Below are 15568 nucleotides of genomic sequence, written 5' to 3' on the forward strand. Positions count from 1 at the left end.
TAGACAGTCAGAAACTTTTCCCCCGGGTACAACAGAGTGTTACAAGGGGACATAAATTTAAGGTGAAGGGTGTAAGGTATAGGGGAGGTGTCAGGGGTAGGTTCTTTACCCAGAAAGTGGTGGGGGCATGGAATACGCTGCATGTGGGAGTGGCAGAGTCAGAATCATGGGTGACCTTTAAGCGGCAATTGGATTATGGAATGGATAGGTGCTTAAGCTAGGACAAATGTTCGGCACAACATCGTGGGCCAAAGGGCCTGTTCTGTGCTGTTCTATGTTCTATTTTTGAACAAGCGTTGGGTTACAATATGCATTTTTAAAAGAAATGCCAAACACTCAATTTTTAAATACAGCAATCTTAGAATTATCCTGGGATTTGCTTCAGTTTGTTGCAATTTTAAATAGTATACAAATTCAAGCAATATGAAACATCGTACAGTATTAATTGCTCACCTCTTTCTTGCATATCAGGTAGGTATGGTACTTATAATGATGAAGTGTGTGATATAAAGTACAGCACTGCAGTTTTTCATGATCAACAGTGAATTCCTGTTTAAAATACAGAATAATTGCATAATTCTATAGCCGATTTAACTTATCATTCAGCCAACTGATGCAGTTTTAATGCATTAAAATGTAGACATCTGATCAAATAGTAACAGCATGGCTTTGACAAATATTGTGATTTTTATCTAATTACCCCTACAATTAAAGGTAGGAAATCATGGAAATTATGATCTTGTTGCAACTGAGGCATGAGGCAATATTGCTCTCATCTCAGTACTCCGCAGATCACAAAACATATTTTAATCTTATTTTCCAATTTCCAAGATGGTCAATTAAATACCATATCTACATCAGATTTTAAAGATATATCAACCAGGTTTCTTTAATAAATCAATAACTGTGCTTGTTATCAAATTGAAATTTGTTCAAGGAAGATGAACCTGCGAACATAAACTGTTAGAAATAAAGCAGCATAAATGTTAACCTAAATAAACCAAAAATCTCACATTTTATGGAAAGAACATAATTAAAAATTAGATTTCTCTCAGCAGAGATTAACCTGACAAAAAGAAAACTTCCTAGCCTTTGGGTTATTCTTGAAGGCAGAAAGATAAAGTGTAGAATGTTCCAAAATCAATTTTTCTGATATTCTGGCTTATCTATTCAAATCACTAATCATAAACAATTATCTCGACAATTTGGCAAACACAATTTGCTCAGGAAACATATATTGAGAAGATTTTCAATCATTCTTTCATTAGGAAGTCGTAGGTTCCACTTTGAACTCAACAGTAGGGTTCTTTTCAGAAAGCAGGAAAGATCAGCTAGGTAGCCCACCCTCTCAAACTTCATATTCCCCAACTAATTCTAGATACAATACAATCTCCGTCCAGTCATTATTCAAACAGCTCCAGAAGGGCTGCACAGCAAATAAAGCAACTATCATTAGTCATGATTTCTTGGAAGCAGTGTTTAAAAAACCTCCAATATCTACAGTGCTTTTCAACGACCTCTCAAAACAAAACTACTCTAGGTATGTCCACAAAGCTTGAAATAAATTCACAATCCTTCAAAACTCCAAGCAACACAAAGCACAATGTCTTTATAACAACCTGAATAGTTTTTTTCTACATTTTCTACTCTTCGTAACCTCAGCATTTCATGATCTAATCATGTATTTCAAAAGCCATATGCATTTTTGAAACATTATCCATCCCAAATTTAGATGAAAATAAAAGGTCATAGTCCTAGGATTAACAGATTATCTAAAAAAAATCTATATATGCAAATCATTACACTCAGACCTCTTTATAATTACATACCTAGCAGTGAAGCTATCCTCACCATTACCAAGTTTATGCAAGTTGTGCAATGGGAAACAAGTTTATTGAAATAAAAGACAGAGTACAGTATAGAATAATTCTATAAAATAATTATTTAAAATTAGAATTATTTAATATACAAAGTTGTTTTTAGGAGATATGATTGGTGGAGAACAAAAACAGAAATTGCTGAAAAAAGCTCAGCATCTTGGAGAGAAAGCACAGGGTCCAGTGACCGTCCTTCAGAACTGATCTTAGCTCAGTAGAAATGCTGAAGATGGCATAGTGGGGAGTGGGGAGTGGGGGGGTGACGGATAAACAGTATGTGGAGATGGGGTCCAGGGAAAGCGAAAAATGGTCAGGCAGGAAGCAATGGGTAAAGGTCATCCTGGAGAATAAATCGCTGCTGCAGTGTCTGACCATTTTGAAGGTTTTTTATGGTAGAAGCCACGTGATGACAAGGTCTGGTGTGTGGAAGTTGAGGTAAGACATGAGAAAAGGTGCTCGGACCGTAAAACTGTTGAACTCGATATTAAGTTCTAAAGGTTGTGGGTCCTCAAGTGGAAAATAAGGTGCTGTTCTTCCAGCTTGTACTGAGCACACTGAGATGGAGAGGTTTGCCAGTGAACATGGCAGTATGTTGAAGTGGCAGGCAACAAGAAGCTCAGAGCCGTTTTTGAAGAGAGAATGCAGGTGTTCTGAATACAAATGAATACAATTCGCTGCTCACAATGTGATCTGCTCCTGTCATCACTTGGACTTCTACCACAAACTAATCACTGTCAGCCACTGGTGGTCCCCATCAGTAGCTATTGATTGTCCTAGGCCAACGTTTACCCATTCCTTTGTCTTCTTCTTTCTCTTTGGGCTCCATATCCACTTATTGCTAACTCCTTCCCCCATCCCATCTTCAACATATATACCAAACCTTTCTGAGCTAAAATCAGTCTGAATAAAGATCACTGGTCCTGCTTTCTCTCTATAGATGGTGCCAGAACTGCTCAGTTTTTCCGACAATTCCTGCTTTTGTTTTTGATTTCCAGTATTCACAATCCTTCTTTGGATTAAAAAAAAACCCATGGAAAAAGAGTCTGTGATCGATTATAGAATTTGTTGTAGAAATTGCAAAAGCCTTGATGAAATAGTTGCCAGATCATGTGTTAGAATATACATCAATTTGGAAGAAAACATACATTAGACTAATTCCAGACACCTTACCTTTTGGCCCTTGGCATTTTGTTTTAATGGCTGGAGAGTCTTCTTATTGTAACTTTTACCACTCAATTTAATTTTGGGCACATTTGGATTGCTGCTTTTTACTCCCGAGACACACGTAGTCAGTTCAGGAAAATTCTCCATTGAAGTCTGCAAAGCAAAACAAATACATAGAATAGTTACTATATTTGAAGAAACTACTCAGCCCTTCAGGTCATTGCCATCTCTCTGTAAGAACAATCTCAGCTCATTCCACTCTATTTCTATTTCCACAGTCCCACCGATCCTCTCCCTTTAGTTCATGATCCAAAAGCCAAACTAAATTCATCTTCGCCAATCTCTCAACTAGTGTGTTCCAGATCCTAATCAATCAATTCATAAAGCTATTTTTTCTAGTTCTTTTGCCAGTCACTTTAAAGCAGTGCCTTTTGGTTCTCAATCTTGCGACAAATGGGAACACTTCCTAGCCATCTACACTATCCAGAAACTTTATGATTTGAATACTCATTTTTCTCATTGTTAATGAAATCCCTCATGCTTAGAACGGTTCTTGATAAACTTTTTTTGAATCCACTCCAATGACTGCATTGGTGCCCAGGATTGGGCAAAATATTCCAGTTGAGGCTGAACCAGTCTTTTGTACTTTGCCTCTGCTTATAAAAGCCAAGGTCTCATTGCCTTATTAACCACATTCTAAAACTGCCTCATCACCTGCAATGATTTATGCACATATGCCCCTATATCATGCTGCACCCGACACACCCTTGAAAATTCCATCTTTTTATACTCATTCTTCGTACCAAAATGAATCATTTCTAAATTCTGTGCACTACGTTTCATTTGCTATTTGCCTGTCCAGGTCGTCTTTAAATCTACCAGTATCTTGCTCAAAATTCAAAACATTTTCAGGTTTTGTGGTATGTATTGAACTCTGTGCTCTATACCTCAAGTGAAAGTTAGCAATATATCAAGAGTAGCACTGGTAGCCAGAGGAATCCCACAATGTGCTGCTCTCCAATTCTGATAAACAAACATTCACCACTTTATGCTGTCATTCAGCCAACCTTGTGTTCTTGTTGCCATTGTCCCCTTTATTTAGTGGCTTCTTTCTTGACATGAATATAGGAGCGATGCTCAGTAAGTTCAGTAGATGACATGAAAATTGATGTTGTGGTAAATGGAAATGAAGAAAACCATAGATGGACTGGTCATTTTGGCAGATCAATGGTAAATGGAAATTTAATCCTCAAAGTATGAGGTAATGCATTTTGGGAGGCCTAACAAGACAAGGGAATACAAGAAGAATTCTAGAACCCTTGTGTTACAACATGGAGACAGACAGCTAAACCAAATTAGCCTTTTCTACCTCTGTATTCACAACACAGTAAAACCAAACCTTTTGTAAATCCTCAATAGTTCTCCAATAGTTCCTAACCAGATGTCTGAATTGCAAATTCCAGACTTTGCAAATAACAAATTCCAGACACCATTTTGTACCTCAAACAAAATATGTCAATTTATTAAATATGCAATAACTTTAGCAGAGAAAAAACTTAAACAAGGTAATCTAATGAATGTCTGTGCTTTCAATCCAAAACATTTGCTTGCACCGTTAAGTGTTAAGTAAAAGAAAATAACAAAACTTGCCAGATTACTTAAATGTCTTTCACATTGAATGGTTTCACAGGCATAGATGTGGATCCTAAATTGCTTTTCTGGAGACACTGATCAAGGTCATCCTTTCGGTAAAGGCAGCAATACTTCAAACTCAGTTTACTCCACTTTGGGTTTCCAAAAGCTAGTAAGGCAGGTTAAGCAGGGAACTTTCAAAACTTCATGCTTCTTGGCAGCAGACAATTTCTTTTCTCCAGAAAGCACAATTCAAAAAAACTTAACCTATGGCCCCATCATGATAACCTGACCGTCTTCTCCTGGAGAGTACAAAAAACTGGTTCAGCCTCCTGAGGCCTCATTTACCATTCAACATCTGCCATATGCCCTTCCAGACTTGCGAGAACCATTTCCTTGTTAATAGCCAACTTCTCCTATCTGTTTTAACACAATGCTCTTCCTGGGGTCACATGTCTTTGGGAATACCTTTAAATCAAGAATCAGTCTGCAATTAATCTGCAGGCCTGACCTCATGAACTAATAAAAGCATGTTTGGTCTATTCTTTTCCTTGTAAAGTCAGAAGTCACACGATACCAGTTTATAATCCAACAAATTTATTTGAAATTACAAACTTCTGAAGCGCTGCTCCTTCGTCAGGTGAAGACTTTACCTGATGAAGGAGCAGCACCCCAAAAGCTTGCGATACCTTACAGGTGTCAATACCAGGAGGCACAAATTTAAGGGAAACATTTTCTCAGCCAGAAGGTCTGGGATCTATCTAACTCACTACATGACAAGGGTGATAGAGGGAGGAACTCTCAACATTTAAGTGTTCCATCCCCGTCCAACAACATTTAAGTAGTATGTAGATAAAGACTTGAAAGCCATAACTTATGAGACTACTAGTCAAGTACTAGAAAATCGGATTACAGCATGTTTGATGACTGGCATGTTCTTTCCACGCTGTAAAATCTTTATGACTAACTTCAACTTTCCTGTTATGTGACAGTTTATCAAACACCTTTTGGAAATTGTGCACATATCAACCTCATCATCTTAATCAATGCTCTTCAGTACTTGATCATAAAATGCAATCAAATTAAACAAACTTGATCTTAACAAGTCTAGTTCAACTTTCCTTAATTAACCTACATTTGTCTCAGTAACTGTTAATTTTGTTCCAGGTTATTGATGGAGAATTGGAAGATTATGGCCAGAGACACTGCAATTTCGACTTCTCTATCCCTCAGTACCTTGGATGCATCGCAGCCAGTCCTCATGATTCATTACCTTTAAGTGCAGCTAACTTTCCACAGAACTTTCTTTTTAATTCACTTATAGGATGTAACCATCGCTGACATTTATTGTCCCTCCCTAGTTGCCTTTGAGCTGCCCTCCTGAACCAGTGCAATCTATTTGGTGTAGGTACCTTCCATTCCACTGGGGAGGGAGTTCCAGGACTTTGACCTAGGAATACTGAAGGCATGGCAATATATTTTCAAGAAGAGCTGTGAGTGGTTTGGAGAGACTTTGCAGGTGGTGATGTTCCAAATATTGTTGCCCTTGTCCTTCTAGATGGTAGTGTCATGGGTTTGGAAGGCCCTGTTTAAGGAGTCATGGTGAATTTCCAAGAAAGGTTGTAACAATAATCTAAGCAAAAACTGACAAGTTAGTTTAACTTCAGTAGCAGGGAAAAACACTTGGAAACAGGATAGAATTAGTAGTCATGTGGATAAACATAGGCTGATTAGGAAGAGTCAGCATGGATTTCTAAAGAAGAAGCTCTAATTACTGCAGCTTTTTTTTTTAAAGAGATAACAGAAAGGGTTGAAGAAGCTTGATAACACGTTTTATGTGGTATATGGATTTCCAGAAGGAATTTGATAGTGTCTCACAAGAAACTTGAGGAAAGTTGTAGGTCAAGCTACAAAAGGCTACCAGTAATGTGGAAAGAAAATTGGCTTAGTAACAGAAAATAGACAGAATTAGCTAACAAATATTTTTGGGCTGAAGCAAGGTTCATTGCGGAGTTCCCCAGCAGCCAGTAGTGAGACCATTGCTTTTCCTGATATATATTCATGACCTGGATCTTAGTGTGCAGGGGACAGTTTCAAAGTTTGCTAAATTTATAAGAACTGTAAAATATGAGAAGGATGGTGTGGAACTCCAACATTTTGGAGGAGTGGGTGGATAGGCAGCAAATGAGCTCCAATGTACATACGTGTGAGGTGATGTACCCTGCTTGGAAGAACACTGAAAGACAATAAGGGGTACCATTTCAAACATGGTGCTGGAGCAGAGGGTCCTTAGAGTACATTGCATAGATAATTGAAGGCGGTAAGATAAGTGGAGTATGTAGTAATTAAAGCTAGAGTGTTCTTGGCTTGGTTAATAGGAGCTTAAAGTACAAAAGCAATGAGAAAGACGAGAGAGCTTAAGCAAGATGAGGAAAAAAACCCATTGGTGCAGCAATTTATTAGGGGACAGAATGTACTGCCGAAGAAAGTGGTGCAGGCATGTTCAATTTAGGTATTCAAAAGGGCACTGGATTTTTTTTTGGATAGTGGCGATGTTAAGAGTGCAGGTTTCCTTGTCCATGTTTGACCTGATGCCAAAACATAACAAGGGTTCCAGAGTCAATGTTGAGGACTCCCAGGTCAACTCCTTCCCAATCGTATATCATTGTTACACAACCTCTCTGGGTCTGTCCTGGTGGCAGGACAAGACGTAGCATGCGCGATGGTGTTGTCTTTAGACCAACTTATAGTCCAACAGATTTATTTAGAGCTCTGCTCCTTCATCAGGTAGTTATGGACTCCACCTGTTGGACTATAACCTGGTGTTGAGAGATTTTTCACTTTGTACACCCCATTCCAACACTAACATCTCCAAATCTTGTCTGTGGACGACTTTCAAATTTTGGGTAGAGCCCCAAATGTTGGTAAGAGTTTGCAGGGTCAACACTGCCATATTTGTCAGTGAAATATTGTCATATTTCTGGTGGTCTGTCCTGTTGTATTGATTTTTTCCTTTCTACCATTTGATATAACTGAGTCATCGCTCAGCAAATAAATGGCTTGATAAGCCATTTCAGAGGGAGTCAACAGTCGACCATATAACAGTCGTTCTGGAATTTTACATAGGCAAGATTGGATAAGGGCAGCAGTTTCCTTCTCTAAATGATATTACTCATTATTAGATGTTTAATTTCAGATTTATAAGACCATTTGTGTGGTGAGATTTGAACTCGGGTCACTAGAACATTACCTGGGTATCTCGTTTACTAGTCTAACGACAATGCTACTAGGCCATCAATTTCCCTCAAAACCAAAAGGATGTATGAAGGGTATATAGGCCATACTACCCTTGGCAGATCATACCAATTCATTTAGTTGTTTGCAACATGGTACAGACCACACATAATTATGCTTGCAGAACTTGCAACAATGTCCAACATTAGGTGGAGTTCTGCAATTAGGCAATATTTATCATATAATCGTGAGTGTGCAAAGAATTACACTTGCAATGAATTTAAGATGGTCAGAGCTGTGGCGTGACACAGTTGTGTATACTACAAATTACATATTAATACACAAGGCCCTGTTACTGGCAGACAGAAAGGACATGTGTAATCACTGCACTTGCTTCAACTCAATAAAACAGATAAAATAATTCACAAGATCATTTCTCAGAACCTGCCTATTTTAAACTGTAAATGAAAAATGGTAGTTAATAATCAAGCATCATTAGGATATCCTGAATGAAAAGATAAATTGAAAGAGAGCAATTAGGGAAAGAGTAGTCTACTCAATGACAAAGGAGGGAATTAACGCATGGAGTCAGAGGAAGTGGGCGAGATCCAATGAGTACTTTGCATTGTAGTTACCAAGGAGAAGGACACGCATGATGGTATGGTGATGGAAAGGTATGTGGCTATTCTGGGGCAAGCCAATATTAAGGAGGAGATCATACTAGTTGTCTTGAAAAACATTAAGGAAGATAAATCCCCAAGGGCTGATGGGATCTATCCCAGGATACTGAAGGAGGCAAAGAAGGAGATTGGTGGGGCCGTAACAGAGATCTTTCTATCCTCTTTATCCACAGGTGAGGTTCCAGAAGACTGGGGAATAGTCAACATCGTTCCTTTGATTAAGAAGGGCAACAAGGATAATCCATGAAATTATAGGCCGGTGACCCTTATGTCAGTGGTAGGAGAATTACTGAAGATTCTTAGGGACAAAATTTATTTGCGTTTGGAAAAGAATGGGCTTATTAGGGATAGTCAGCATGATTTTATGCAGGGGAAGTCTTGTTTCAGAACCTTGAGTTTTGAGGAAGTGACAAACATGATTAATGAGGGTAAGGCAGTGGATATTGTCTAAATGGACTGAAGCATTTGGTGAAGCATTTTCATCATGGTGGGCTGGTTCAGAAGATTAAGTTGTAAGGGATCCATACTAAATTGGTACAAAATTGGCTTGGTCATAGAAGATAGAGGGTAGTTTTGGAGGGTTTTTTTTAAACTGGAGGTCTATGACCAGTGATGTTCGACAAAGATCAATGCTGGGATCGTTTTATATACATATATGACTTAGATGAAATTGATTAGTATAGTTGCAGGTGGCATGAAAATATATGAGTTGTAGATAGTGAGAAAGGTTATCAAAGGAAACAGTAAGATAATCACCAATTGGAAAGTTGGGCAGAGAAATGGCAGATGAAGTTTAATCCAGGCAGTGTAAGGTGATGCATTTTGGGAGGTCAAATGCAAGAGGAAACTATATACTTAATAGTCAAATAAATAGAAGTGTTGATATATACAGGGATCTTGGGGTTCAAGCCCATAGCCAACACAAGTGAATAAGATAACAAAGAATGCATAGTGCACGCTTGCCTTCATTGGGCACTGAGTTGGCAAGTCATGTTAGAGCTATAAAAGACTTTTGTCACATCACTTTTGGAGTATTGTGTGCAGTCTGGTCCCCATACTATACAAAGGATGTGGTGACTTTAGACAGGGTGCAAAAAGGATTACCAGTACGTTGCCTGGATTGGAGTGTATCAGTTATACGTGGGGTGGACTTTCAGAGGCTGAGGGGTAACTTGACACAAGTACATAAAGTTATGAGAGATGTGGATAGTTGGAGTTTCTTTCCCAGAATGGAAATGTCAAACATTAGTAGGCATACGTTTATGATGAGAGGGGAAAGTTTAAGGGAAATGTGCAAGGAAAGTGTTTTTACACAGAGGGGGTAGGTCCCTGGGGAGGTGGTAGAAGGAAATATGTGAGCACAGTCTAAGAGGCATTTATGCAGACACATTAAAAAAAAGCAGGAAATGAAGTGATACAGATCATGTGCATGCAGTCATGGTCAGCATAGACATGATAGGCTGGAGGGCCTATCCCTGGGCAGTGCTGTTCTATTAATTGCTGCATTCTCCATGGCAGATTCCACTTGCCAACCAATCAGTACTCTCCTCTCTCACAGCACAAATACCCTCTTATTGGTATTCTGCCAATTGGCAAAATGTGCCTTTTTTCAGCAAATAACTATACCAGTGCAACAAAAGAAACTTTAAAAAAAGTATTGAAGCTACTTTCTGACTAGTCCACACAATTTCTACACCAAAGCATGGAAATAAATTATTACAAATTTATCAGAGAACATGGAGACACAGAAGTTTGCTTCTACACACTCAGTAAAAACAAAGGAAAGCCATTTTAATGTGTCTTCCAAGAAACTGCATACCAGTGTACACAATTGGGTGGTACCAAAAACAAAAAATTGGTAGTTAGCCGTTTTTATTAATACCATATTTAAACAAATCAATAATGTTCTATTCCAATTAAAACAATTTTGTTTTAAAATAAAAGTCAATGGCAATCACTGATACAAGATCTTCAGTTTACACAAGAGCCGTAGGACAACTTCTCAGGTAAAAAAACTTTAATGATTTGTTATTACATGTTCTAAGTATTCTGCATCAACCGCTCCATCACTGAAGTAAAAGCTCTCAATGTTCCTTTTCCCAATTCCACAAAATACTTATGCATCCTTCTATTCAGCTCCATTTCTTTTGCAATAAACTGTGTAACGTTTTGTTGTTTGCAATTAAAACAGTGGTAATAACATACTTCTCCAAATATCTATGGTTATATTTGCAGATTACTTATAATTATGGAAAACAGGTTAAATTATCTGTTTTGCTTTGCAACTCCACCTCTGCTATGCTCGATCTGCAACTTGAAAGCTTAATTATTTCAACATAGACTTTAGTATTGTGCTGCCATAGAATGTCAAATTGATGTTGCATGATAAACTAAATGTAATGTGATGAAACTAATTTATTTCAATGAAAACAGATTTTATTCTTCAGATTCCAGTAGATAAACGTTAGAGCTACCAGTGATGACATTACAATCACTGTTCCAAATACTATTAGGGGCAGTAAGTAACTAATCAACTCTTTGTACTAAATAATATTTTTATGTGGATACTGTAGCTTTATGCTGAATAACAGTATTTTAAAACAATGGCAAGTATAGTTTTAATAAAGATTCTTACCTTGAGTGCTGACTCCAGTGGGAACTTGGAAATCAGTCTTTTCTTGTTCTCATTCAGCATGCTATCAATTTTCCTCATGTGTGGCAAATACATCTCATCTAAAGAGATCAAATGAAGGAAAGTATTGAAATTCAAAGGCTATTTTCACAAACAAATTTGAAGTTCTGTGTAGCACATTTCACAATTGTTGAACATAAATGATCACCAATGTTCTCGATAGTGAAGCAGCAAACAGATGACAATCTTATAAAGGCTGCTCAGTTCACTTAATCTCATCCCAGAATCACAGACTTGCTGCAACGCAGAAGGAAATCATTCGGCCTATCACATCCAACTCTCTGAATGAGCATTATGACTATACCATTCTCCTGTCTTTTCCCTGTAATCCATGAATGTAATTTCTATTTAAATATTATCCAATATCCTCTTGAATATCTCAACTCAACCTGCTTCCATCACAATTCTCGGCAGTGCATTCTCGACCATAACTACTACTTATGTGAAAAAGGTTTGCTCATATCAAAGATTCTTCTTTTGCAAAGTACCTTATATCTGTGTGTGATGATGATGCTCCTTTAACAAGGTTGTTTTCCTTGGCTTTTTTATTTCACCAGAGAGATCGTAAAAGCAGCGATTCCAAAAGTCTGGCTTGGATGGGTTTTAGGGCCAGTTTGATTAGCTAACAAATACTGCTTCAGACAAAAGGCTTTCAAGTTTCAACACTTGCACAATGAAAGGGGAGCGACCAATTCTCCCAGCTCAGCTTTTCTCCTGTTTGATTTGGTTTTTGGTAGTCTGGCTATTCACTGCAAGCAGTCAAGCGGTTTGAGGCTGCTGGTGCAATAAACAGCTACATGGTGTTCCATGTTGCCACATCTCTCTCTGACAGCTCCCCTATAAGACCATGTTTGATTATACCTTTTGTGCCAAGGGGGGTTTAGGGGGATTGTTGCAAGTATTGGGAACAGCATCATTAAATTGGTATACTCTATTGGGTTTTTGGATAGTTTAAAAGTTATTCTGTATTCTATTCTCTTCTGTTTGTGTTTCATTTAGTAATCTTGTAAATAAAATTCTGTTTTATTTAAAGCTAAGTGGTTTGGCCAGCTGCATCTCTCCTGGAATGTCCACTTTACACCTGCTTAAAATAACTAGCAAAGATAGGGTCTGGGCTACCTTCTTGAAATGTTTTTGGGGGGGGGGGGGTGCTGACCTCGTTCATAACATGTGCCTTCTCATTCTTGGTCTTTTCGATCCTATTTTAAAGGAGGCAGGAAAACATTTTCTCCTTACTTATTCTTTCCAACCTCTCATCATCAGAGCTTCTATCAAAGTTTTAAATCTATACTTTAGTAAATTGCTGCTCTGTTTGTAGTTTACCTTTGAAAAAACATCGTCACCAAAAAGCTTTAGATAGATACAGCTTCATCATCAGCCCTTAAAAGAAGTAGCTAATGAGCTAGATGAGTTAGTGTTAATTTTCCAAAATCTGTTCCATCCAGGAAAGATTCCATTAAAATAGAAAATAGCAAATATAACCCCTCTATTCAAAAAGAAGTAGGCAGAAAACAGGCAAACCACAGGCCAGTTAGCTTGATGTCCGTTGAGGAGAAAGTGCTTAGAATTGGTCATTAAAGAGATTATAGCTGCGCACTTAGAAAAACTTGAGGTAATTGGGAAGAATCAGCATGGTTTCAAAGGGAAATCATATTTAATACATTTATTACAGTTCTTTGAAGGAGTCGGATGCATTGAGAAAAAAAGGGGAGCCTCAAGATGTAGCATACTTGGATTTCCAGAGGGTTTTGCCAAAGTTATCACAAAGATTATTGCAGAAAATAAAAGGTATAAGTGGCTTTCATATTAACATTGATAGAAGATTGGAGGAAAATATAATGTGCTAATGAGTTTTTGTCTGACTGGCAGGCTGTGATGAGTGGAGTTTGCAGGGACTTGTGCTGAGGCCTCAACTTTATATAATCTTTCATCTAAGACATTGATGTAGGAGAAAAGAGCACAGTAGCTAAATTCACAGCTAACAGATATAGGAGAAAAGTATGTTATGAAGACAGAAGAGCTGCATAGTGGCTCAGTGGTTAGCATTTATGCCTCACAGCACCAGACTTCTGTGTTCAATTCCATCATTGGGTGACTATTTATGTGGAGTTTACACATTCTCCCCATGGAGAAAGTGAGGACTGCAGATGCTGAAGATCAGAGCTGAAAAATGTGTTGCTGGAAAAGCGCAGCAGGTCAGGCAGCATCCAGGAGCAGGAGACAGAGCTGAAAAATGTGTTGCTGGAAAAGCCAGAGCTGAAAAATGTGTTGCTGGAAAAGCCAGAGCTGAAAAATGTGTTGCTGGAAAAGCCTGAAGAAGGGCTTATGCCCGAAACGTCGATTCTCCTGCTCCTTGGATGCTGCCTGACTGCTGCGCTTTTCCAGCAACACATTTTTCAGCCACATTCTCCCCACGTCTGGATGGGTTTTCTCCAGGTGCTCCAGTTTCCTCCCACAGTCCAAATATATGCAAATTATATGGATTGGCTGTGCTAAATTGCCCTTAGTCTTCAAGGATGTGTAGGTTAGGTGGGTTAGCCATGGTTAATGCGGGGTTACAGGGATAGGGTAAGGAGAACTTGGTCTGGTTGGGATACTCCGGGGGGTGTTGGTGTGGACTCGATGGGCTGAATGGTCTGCTTCCACATTGTAGGGAAGCTATGATTCTATAAGGAGGTTGCAGACAAATGTAGAAAGGTTGAGTGAGTGAGCAGAAATCTGACAGTAGTATATTAACACAAGAAAAATGTGAACTTGTTCACTATGGTAGGAAGAATTTTAAAAAATTACTTACATATAGAATGACTGCAGAGTTCTAAGATGCAGAAGGATTTTAAGTGTTGTAGTACATGAACTCAAAGGCTAGTACTGTATGCAGGTACAGCATGTAATTAATGGATACTGTCCTTTATTAAAACAGGAAGTAAACATAAAAGTGATGATGTAATGCTTCAGATGTACAGGATATCTCAAGGACTGTGTACAGTTTTGGTCTATATATTTGAGGAAGAGCAAAATGCATTGGAGGCTTTTCAGAGGAGGGTTATTAGATTCTATCTGGAATAAGTGAGTTGTCTTGAAGACAGGATGGACAGGTTGGGTTTGTTTCCACTGATGTTTAAAAGAGTGAGGAATGAATGTACTGTAGCCAGGTTTGTGGATGATAAAAATAGGTGGGAAGGCAAGTGGTGAGGATAACAAAGACTCCGCAGAGGGATGCATACATGTTAATTGAGTGGGCAAAATTTGGTAGTCGGGATATAATGTGGGAAAATCTGAGGTTATGCATTTTGACAGGAATAGAAGAACTGAATATTATTTAATTTGGGACGGTCTACACACAACTGCAGCACAGGCAACTTTGGGGAACCCTTGTCTATGAATCACAAAAATCTTGGATCCAAGTTCAGCATGTAAACAAGCGAAGGCAAATCGATGGTTGGCTTTTATTTCAAAAGGAATCAGTATAAAAATAAGTAGATTTTGCAGAAACTAAACAAGGCTAGTCAGTCCATAACTGGAACACACTAAACACATTTGGGCCACTTAATCAAAGAAAGATATATACTGACATTGGAGGTAACTCAAGAGGAAGTTGACTTGGTTGATTCTAAGCCTGGAGGGATTTTCTTGTGAGGCAAAGTTGAGGTTGGTAGTACAAAGTTAAAAATCACACAACACCAGGTAAAAGTGCAACAGGTCTATTTGGAAGAACTAGCTTTCAGAGCACTGCTCCTTCATCAGGTGGTTGTGGAGTACAAGATCATAAGACACAGAATTTATAGAAAAAGTTTAGTGTGATGTCACCAAAATTATCGAGGAGAAAGTGAGGTCTGCAGATGCTGGAGATCAAAGTTGAAACTTTATTGCTGGAACAGCACAGCAGGTCAGGCAGCATCCAGGGAACAGGAGATTCGACGTTTTGGGCACAGGCCCTTCTTCAGGAATGAGCAGAGAGTGTTCAGCAGGAGAAGATAAAAGGTAGGGAGGAGGGACTTGGAGGAGGGGCGTTGGAAATGTGATAGATGGAAAGAGGTCAAGGTGAGGGTGATAGGTCGGAGGCGGAGAGGTCAAGAAGAAGACTACAGGTCAGGAAGGCAGTGCCGGGCTGGAGGGATTCGGCAGCTTCTGTGCAGAGGAGATGACCTGGGGTGTGCAGTGAGAGAGGGACTCACTGAAATCTTTGTAGAGAGAGGCAGAGAGCTTCTTCAAGGAAGGCATCCTTGTAAGAGGATTCGCAGTAGGTTGAAATCTTCGAGGAGAAAGTGAGATCTGCAGATGCTGGAGAT

The 15568-nt window shown here is 38.7% G+C and overlaps 1 protein-coding gene across 2 annotated transcripts in view; it reads right to left on the bottom strand.

The window, feature by feature from the left end:
- qser1 (glutamine and serine rich 1) overlaps positions 1 to 15568 on the bottom strand; it is a 159087-nt gene that overhangs the window by 5587 nt on the left and 137932 nt on the right. For both annotated transcript variants that reach the window (XM_043705539.1, XM_043705540.1), the window contains exons 10-12: positions 11223 to 11320; positions 3048 to 3194; positions 454 to 549 (exon numbers count right to left, since the gene is read on the bottom strand). In XM_043705539.1, the coding sequence (XP_043561474.1) occupies positions 454 to 549; positions 3048 to 3194; positions 11223 to 11320 (341 nt within the window). The remainder of the gene's footprint in view (positions 1 to 453; positions 550 to 3047; positions 3195 to 11222; positions 11321 to 15568) is intronic.

Source organism: Chiloscyllium plagiosum, chromosome 16 (genome assembly GCF_004010195.1).
Source record: "Chiloscyllium plagiosum isolate BGI_BamShark_2017 chromosome 16, ASM401019v2, whole genome shotgun sequence".
NCBI classification, from domain to species: Eukaryota; Metazoa; Chordata; class Chondrichthyes; order Orectolobiformes; family Hemiscylliidae; genus Chiloscyllium; species Chiloscyllium plagiosum.